The sequence below is a fragment of the Uloborus diversus genome, chromosome 4 (genome assembly GCF_026930045.1).
Source record: "Uloborus diversus isolate 005 chromosome 4, Udiv.v.3.1, whole genome shotgun sequence".
Taxonomy (NCBI): Eukaryota; Metazoa; Arthropoda; class Arachnida; order Araneae; family Uloboridae; genus Uloborus; species Uloborus diversus.
In genome coordinates, this window is record NC_072734.1 from 9,817,534 (window position 1) to 9,826,869 (window position 9,336).

Here is a 9,336-nt window from a genome sequence, read left to right on the forward strand (position 1 = left end):
TGGCTTGTGCCCTTGTTATGGTTCCACGCTATGATAATTCCGTAATTTACTCGTCCATCTTATGGTAATTTTGTTCTTAAAATTAGAACAGAAAAAGAACTACATCGAATTTTCTAAAAATCGCTTCGAGGTGCACACCCCATGCTACAAACGAACTTTGTGACAAATTTCATGAAAATCGGCCGAACGGTCTAGGCGCTATGCGCGTCACAGAGATCCTGACAGACAGAGAGACTTTCAGCTTTATTGTTAGTAAAGATAAAAGACGAATAGTTATATTTCACGAGAACCAAAGCTTTTCCCTGACTAATAAATTTAAATTAATAGAACGATGGTGAAAAAGAATTGCTAGGGAAACGAATTTTTTTAAAGCCCTTTGAACTTCATTCATATTTCTGGAATCAAAATACGCATTGAAGAACAAGTGAGGGTAATTATAACCTGCTTAAATTCTCATGAAAGGGAGAGTAATTTTGAGTGGCCCATGAGCCACTAGTCCTTCTAATAAATGTTTTCCGAAAAGATTTTTTTCCTTTTTAGTGTCCAGTAGATAAACTTAAACACCCAAGTAAACTGACAAAAAGTTTGTTCTGATTCGAACCACTTTCTATAAAAAATGTAACAAAATAAATCTTTCCAATAAATGTCACTTTTTTTTAATTGCTATTTATAAACAACTATGCACTGACAAAGTTTATAAACATTCTGAATGTTGAGATTAGTGTGTTTGATTATTGATTTAGGTATAATTGATTTAGTAATAATTAGGTTGGGGGAGTAGGGGGGTTAGGGTTTACGTTGGGGGAAGTGGATCACTGGGGTAAGTGGGTCATCCCCATAAAACTGAAATATGGATTTATTTTTATTTTTATTTATTTATTTTTTTTTTCAAAACTTTTGTGTAAGGTTTCAAAAAAGAACTATTCTCAAAAAGGGTCCCACTTAGCACAAACAACCTTATTTTGAATTGTGTGTTGAACTGGTTTAGATTATCATTAAAAATAATAATGTTTAAAAAGCAGCTGACTAAGTGATATGAAATTAAAATCGTGAGTTTAAAAGCGAGTAAAGTTAACTGGCACTGAGATTATGTCTCAGTGCGCTTTTTTATTTTATGTAGAAATATTTTCCTGCTTTTGCTCTTTCTAATTCGTATATTCAAAATAAATCCCAAAAAAAATACAGGATTTAAAATTTCTGTAAAAGTTGAATGTATTTCGCACATTAATTGTAAATTATTACTCAGTTAATTAGGATATCTACTTATAGCTAATTTACATGCAAAAGATAGCACTATTTTCTCCTGTGTAAGTTCTTCAAAAGTTTAACTGCGTCTTTAAGAGTCTGAAAGTGCACTTTGACTGTATTAATTCTAAATTATGGTAGCTTAAAAGCTAAATAATTAAATTAGAGAGGTAACACCATTTTTTCTTGCTAAACTCTAAAAAATTCTTAATTTGGGTTCTGTAACATTAGTATTTATGCAGACAATAATGGCGTCATATTAGTGAGGTTTCTTTGACAGTACAATCCTATTTTGCTGTTAACATTTTGTATGTATATCTGAATTGATATTGGATAGTCAAAAAAGAAGGAAAATGTATTTAAAAAGCGTGTAACAGTGTGAATAAGAAATATTTCCTCTTTGCAGAATTCGAAGCGTCCTGGTTGGTAGTCGATCCTCTTCCATTCCGATCCGTTCTTTTAATTGGACCCGGAGCTCCCATCAGCCCCGATTATGAATATTTCCAGGACCTGGTACTCAAGTACTCCGAGTCCGAACCATTCAACGTTCCTTCTCATCCTGTCATCAAAGTAGAGGTAATTATTTCTTGCGTACCCATAAGCTAATTGAAAGGTAAATCATGAATCTACATTAATCATAGACCTTACATACTGTTTGACCAAGGATTGTATGTAATTTGGCAATCTGCCAAGTAAAGACGATTCCATCTGAATGACTCTAACGGGGAAGAAGGGAAAATAACGATGGGATTTTGATGCACTCGTTTTATAATGTCACTAGTGCCTTATTCATTTGTTGCATTCTCAAAAATAAAATAAGGGGAAACAAATATAGTTACCATAGAAACAACAAAAAGAAAATAAAATATTTTCTTTTCGTTCAGAAACGTAAAAGAAAAATGGTAAAAGCTCCAAACTTTGTTGTGAATAAATAAATGAATTAATATTTGCCGTGAGAATATAGATCAGATATACTTTAGATTTAAAAAATGTTGCTGTGAGCAAATTTTCATTTTTACAAAACTAAGGCTAAAAAATAGAGAGGCAAAAGTGCACATCTGAAACAAACCAACTAACTTTCCTATAAACTAATAGATACTTCCATTTCCGCCTATAAACCGGATATTAGCCTTTCCATGTAATCGATGGTCAGACAGTAGCTAAAAATTGCATTTGGGCGAAGTTAATGACACGTAAATCAGTCAAATGAGCTTGACCACACACTGTAAAAAAATTCCGAAACGTTACTGAGTATTTCAGTGTAACGTGTTAGGATTTCAACGGTTTTTATCCACTTCCTGTAAAAATCGAGCATCATTGCCAAAAAGTTTCCTGAATAGCTACAAGTTGCACGAATGCACGTTTCTCACTGGTGTAAAAAACATTTTTAGCTCCCAGTTTAAAGATTAACTTTGCGTATTTATAAAGTGAATCGGCTTCAGTTTACTTACGGCCCGTCCATACTGATAATAAACTTTTAGAGGGAGCGAATAAGTATGGACTACGCTGCTTTACAAGAATTGCCCCCGAGTAAAATTCCCGATACCTGCTTGCGATTCTGGCTTAGCTTTTGCCATGTTTGCAATACTGCTTATGGAACGTCTTCTTTACTAATAATAAAGCAGAAAGTCTCTCTGTCCGGAGGATGTCTGGATGTCTGTAGGATATCTGTAGGATGTCCGGATGTCTGGGACGCGCATAGCGCCTAGACCGTTCGGCCGATTTTCATGAAATTTGGTAGAAAGTTAGTTTGTAGCATGGGGGTGTGCACTTCGAAGCGATTTTTTGAAAATTCGTTGTGGTTCTTTTTCTATTCTAATTTTAAGAACAATAGTATCATAAGATGGACGAGTAAATTACGAAATTATCATAACGTGGAACCGTAACATGGGCACAAGCCAATTGGCAAGATACGAAATTATCATAGCGTGAAACTGTAACGTCGGTACAAGCCAATTGGCGAGAAAATTCACCATACATTATTTGTAAATATACAATATACAGGCAAACCAAAAGACCTTTAATTTTTCTATTACGGGCGAAGTCGTGCGAGTGCCACTAGTCCTTAATAAATCAGGAAGAGACCAAGCTATTACGTTATACCTACCAAACTTTATTCTAAAGTTCCAGAGACACGACTGGCTTCAAACGGGAAGATTTCTGAATTTTTTAAATAGGTTTCCGAGATAATTTCAAGAAGGTTACTGAGTATTAGCGTAAAAAGTTCCTGGTTTTTGCAAGATATGTTACTGGCAGAAATTGGGCACATCAGCCGCTCATTATTTTCCAGGAACGTTTCTAAATCGTTTTTACAGAGCAAGAACCAATCTCTTTACGAAGAGCATTGAGCTACCAAAAGGCTCAGGTGTATTCTTTAGCTCAATGACAAAGATAGATTTGTCAGAGGGACTGTTCATATAAATGCTGTCACACTTTTTTTTACAAAAGATTTGACCCTCTCCCCCTCTTTCACAAAGTGTTACACTTCACCTCACCCCTCCCCCACTTTGTTTAATGTCACCCCTTCGTATGCTACGGAGCACCCTCCCCTCCCTTCCCCCAAACGAGATCAAATGCCTATAAATTATTCCCCACCTCCCTGAATTTTTCAATGCCACAACCTGCGCCATGGATTCTATTCCTCAAATTTTCTACAAAAGTCATATTTCTATAGGCAGATAGGCTGCTCACGTTACCGTAAACTTGGAACGTATGATACAACAGCTGTTGGGTCAAGAACAAGCACACACATGTGGTCTGAGGTGGAAGACTGCTCTGAGAAAACGTTTAGATCATTAGAGAAGATTGTTCCTTGGAAAATTAACAAGAAAAAGCAGTAGCTTAGTAAACGAACAATCCTTGACGCGCTAAGAAGAAATACCTTACAAAACCAAGCCAAAAAGAGGTTAACATTGATTTCATTATTATTTTTCTTATCGAAACAAATTGATGTTTATTAGAATCATAATAAAATTAGTGTCTCAGGGGGTCAGCTGATCCTTTGACCCTCCCCTGAATTCGCCCTTGAATCCGGGGATAGGAGTAAAATCACCGGGTAGCTGATTTGAACATGGTAACTTGATTTTGTTCTTGTTATTTCTTGCGGTCAGATCCAAGAAGCTGGAAGGGTAGCTTTGGCATTAGCGTATTAGAAAAAGGAGCGGTAGTAGTGGCTGTTATACTGCCGTGGAAATGTAAGGGACAGTATCATATAGTGCTGTCTCAGCTTCAACTTTATACACTATTCAGTCTGTAATAAATTTTCTTTATTTTAGCGATGGTAGGACATTATGTTCAAAACACTAGCAGAACCACGTTAGGTGTCAAAATAAATATGCGTAAACGCTCCCCGCGTCCGGGGCAGGTGTACGCAACCGACTTGCACTCAAAAATAATTTTTTAAACGGTTAAAAACACAAACTGAGCAGCAATTGAATATACCAATTTTGACTCCATTAAATGCTTCATAAAACCGCTATGTCTGAAATTTTCTAAGTTAAAACATAAAAATTAGAAAACTGATTGAAAAAAATCCGCGTAAACGTGCCCCGTTCTACCCTATTGTACTTTAGGCTTATTGGACGAACTTGCTTATTCCGATGGAAATGAAACACGAAACACGCGTTTCCTCAAATATCTGAAAAAATCATTTCTGAAGGTGTACTGCGCTTTACCTTCCCACGGCAATATAAATTAGCTGCAGTTGTGTATAAATGTTTGAGCGTACTTGCCGTTCAAATTTCATGTTATTATGACTCTAACTACTCTTTTTTTGGGCCGTGGTCGCCTGATCGGTAAGGACTTGGGGCCGGAGGGTCTCGGGTTCGATCCTCGCTGGTCGAAGATCCACCGTCGTCATTAATGGTGACTGGGCGACGTTAAATATGCTCGTGGTCACAATGTCCTCCAAGTGAAACGATACCTCTGGGGGTGCCAGACCAGAAAGTTATTCGGCTCCTGGCCTGGTTCTAAATTCTCGAACTGTCCATAGATGGCACCACCATATATTGTGTTGTCTTCACACTGTTGCTCCCTGCTCCGGGATGTCAACCCTTCTATCTGCTGGGGTACAAGCCTCCTCTCGTAGGATAGGCATAAACATCTAAAACACCCATCAATCACAATAGGGAAGTTTTCGATTTTTCAGTTTTAATTTTATATGATAGAGTAACATGTATGAACATCATAGGTAAAAAAAAAATTTGCGATACGATAAGTAGTTTTGTTTAAATTAATTTTTAAAGTTCAAGCGATTGTGACGTCAAATGGTACAGGAAGTGACGTCATGCGCTCATCTGCCGCGGGAGAAGCCGAAGGACGTGCAGTTGCCTTCGAATACGAAACGTAAGGCAACTCTTCGCATTTAACTCCTCCCGTTTCTGGAACATTAAACCTCCCATCATCTCGGAAATATTCGAATACCATCATTGATGTTGCTCGAGGAAGATTATTAGATTGTGCTTTAACGAATACGGCCCCCATAGTGTGTTCAAAAGGATTATTGAATTTCTAAAAAATAAAAATATCAGCGCACTTGAAATGTCCGTAGCGAAAACAAGGGATCTTCGGTGGAAGGTTGCCCATTAGTGCCCTGTGACGTAAGCTCGTGACGTTTCAGAAAAGCGCACTTTTGCGCGTGGTTTTTTTAAAAATTCATTAAAAATCAATTACGGCGTTTTAAAATTCGGCGATGGTGAATTATTTAGTTTTTAGGATCAATTAACAATATCCGATAGTCAAAATATGAACATTTAGTAGGTTGCAACTTCCCTATTTTTCCCTACATAGCACTCTAAACTGAGGAAGTTTAATTTCCTGACCTGAACCTGAGTCTCTGTTAAACCTGAATGTTAAAGTGATATCTAGAGGGCAAGACTACATTGTGTGGTGCATCGAAATTTCCCTCTTCGGCACTGGTTATTCTAGTTTTTTTATTTCGCAGGTGCCAATTTATGCCGGACTGGCGTATGATGCAGTCATGATCTACGCCAGTGCCCTGACCAGTGCTCTTGCAAACAACCAATCAGAAAGTGACGGACTGGCTATTTTCAAGTACATACGTTCAAGACAATACGAAAGTGAGTTTTCTTATTTCTTAAGCAGTGAAGGAAAAACAGCCATGATCTTTGATGCAGTTGTGTAGAAATGTCTGAGCATATTTTCCGTACAAAGTTCATGTTATAATGATCCAAAACAACTCCCTGCTCGGCTCCCCTCACTTTGATGATAAAATAGTCGAGTTCGAAAATTAATTTACAAGTGATCGTAAGACTCGGCAGGAAAACAATTGTTCATGAAAAAGTACTGTTAAAAATTCTAATTCAACCTTTCACCAAAATATGATGCTCATTTAGCAGCAACAATCATTTGATACTAAGTGCAACCATTACTATGGTGTTACTACTTTTACCACGCCATCATAATAGTTCAAATTAGTATCAAAAAATAATTGCTTGGAGAAAGATGGAACTATAATTTTTTCAACACAGTAGGGTGAAGTCATTAATTGTGGTTTGGATACTGACAGTCAATCAAGGTACCCCTGAGGTTTTCAAATCACTAACAATTGACTCTTGTAGTAAATTTAAAATGCAGAAAAGCTTGCGATTGCATCTTTTAAGTAGTTCATTGCATTGAAAAACCGTCTATTAATCGGGAAGTTTTCTCCCTTACAGGCATCTTAGGATTCAGTGTTATGATTGATGATCAAGGCGACGCAGAGGGCAACTACACAGTTCTAGCACTGGTACAAGATGACAACGACACTAGTTCCAGAATGAAACCAGTCGCCAGATTTACTCATATGGGATCCAAGGATTTACCAGTAAAATTTTCTTTTAAAAAATATCTTCTTCTTTCTAAATATATAAAAAGAACTCACAAATAGAAAAATACAAGGAGCTTATGAAGTCTTAAACTGATAAAGAAAAGTTGTTTAAAAAAACACTTCAGATTGAAGCCTGTATTTCCTCTTTTTAATGTTGATTCTTATCTCAGCATTCCCCCTAAGGCATATAAGTGACTCTGAGCAACTCTTTCGCTGAAGCTGTAATTATCTTCAGAACTTTAGTTAAACTACAATACTGTACACTAGCTAAGGGTCCGCAAGCATGGCGTGTCTCTGCTTCTTATAATAGTAAATAGCTTTGAAAACGTGCTTAAAGTTCCATTCCTTTCACGGAGCTCGGGCAAAACTTCAAGCATTAACCAAAACTTCTTTTTGTGGAACCCAGAGACCGCAGTTTAACATTTTGCTGAAGATCATCAGTCTAAATGAAAGCATCTGCCTTCCGTCCTGTTATAGCTAGTAAAGACTGATGATCCCTAACAGTTATAAAACTACCGTCTCTGCATGCCAGAACAAACTGTTCTCGTGCTTTCTTTTCTATTTTATCTAAGTTGCAGCTTAGGAACGGATTTTATAGCTATGTAGATGACCATTGTCACAAAAGAACATCGTGCATGATATTCTACGTAATTCTATTAATCAACTAGACTCGCATTCAAAAATTCTCTTATCTTCAAACACCTTAAAACCACCTGAAGTTACAAAATCCCGATTATTCGCGATTCAATCATCAAAAAACAGCAAGAAGCAATGATTTTTTTTTCAAAAAGATGTATATTTAAAGTTTGTGTGGGTTTTTTTTTCGCTTTCTTTATCGTTCTTACACTTTTTCTTTATTGATGTTAAATTCTTTGTGCATAAAATAAAAAACATTTTTACTGTGCTATATATTTTTTAACTGTTTGTATTAATAGGTTTTACGTATCAGTACAGTTAAGTTTTCAAGCAAGAGCAATTTTTACCTTACTCGTCCCTCATTTTTAGCCTTTTTGAGGTTTATCAGCCAATTTCATTATCTGCTGTGGTCCTGCCACCCAATTTGGCTGATAATCAGGAATTGACTGTAGTTAACATAGTCTATTCCAAGCATTAGAAATCTAGATAGTGAAATGAAATCATAACTTTTTCTTGGGACATTTTTTTGACAGTTACTGAAGTTGGAAAGAGAAATTGATTGGATATCGGGAGCTCCACCCCTCAGCGAGCCTAAATGTGGATTTGATGGGAAGAAATGCGATACCCGCCCTGGTGAGTAATGGCAGCAGGTTATTCTTTTACTTACATAACTCTAGCTGCATATTTACTTCTTGCATCAGGGAATTAATTATAAAACGTGTTACGTAATGTTTGGTTTGCTCTTCTTTTGGTGAACATCTACCTATACCATTACGAAAATATTAAACGTATTTCCAATACAATGTCTCCACATTTCATTAATGCTTTGTGCAAACAGAACTTTACTGAACTTTTATAACTACGATTTACTGTTACTCAAGTTTACGTAATTAAAGCAAATTCCATCGGTTTAACTTTCGTCGAGTTTTTGAAACACAAATTTTACCCTTGTAACGTTATTCATTTAATTTAAATTTTATGTAAGCATTTTTCCATCAATAAACTCAAGTTTGTTAAACTAAAGAATAAAGGTGCAGGACAAATATTTGAGCCATCAGTCAAATTTAAAGCAGAAAGTGTGATACGAAATGCTTAGGTAATAATGTATTGATTTTAAGTTTTGTTCTTACGCATTGACAGCTACTGATTGCAGATTAAAGTGCACTTATCATACATAAAATTTTTAACTTATAATACTAACTTTTAAATATTTTTCAATAAAAATATATCATTCTTAAAGACAGAATTCAAGAAAGTTATTTTCATTTTAATTAATCAGATTTCAAAGCCTAATTACTTTCCCCAATTCAAATAAATTTTATTTTTACATATGAATTCACATTGAATAGCAACCCCTGAGAACACTTAATGACAAAATAATTTCATGTGTTTTTTTTTTCTTTTTTTGAGCAATCACGATTGTTTATTGCTTTTATTTGACTGTTTTGATGTCTTATGATTTTATTTGCCCCCCGCCACCCTCTGCAGCATCACCGTCGACCGGCCGCCTCACGATATTGCTCCTATAGCGGAAACCGTCTCCAGGTTGCGTCAATATCCTACACTAACACGCATACATACACGCACGTACACACACACAAACACAAATATATACACCTACACACATA

The 9,336-nt window shown here is 36.1% G+C and overlaps 1 protein-coding gene across 1 annotated transcript in view; it reads left to right on the plus strand.

Moving 5' to 3' along the window:
• LOC129219812 (guanylate cyclase 32E-like) overlaps nt 1–9,336 on the plus strand; it is a 123,034-nt gene that overhangs the window by 24,185 nt on the left and 89,513 nt on the right. The window contains exons 5-8 of the mRNA XM_054854117.1: nt 1,652–1,821; nt 6,188–6,323; nt 6,921–7,069; nt 8,242–8,341. Of these exons, the coding sequence (XP_054710092.1) occupies nt 1,652–1,821; nt 6,188–6,323; nt 6,921–7,069; nt 8,242–8,341 (555 nt within the window). The remainder of the gene's footprint in view (nt 1–1,651; nt 1,822–6,187; nt 6,324–6,920; nt 7,070–8,241; nt 8,342–9,336) is intronic.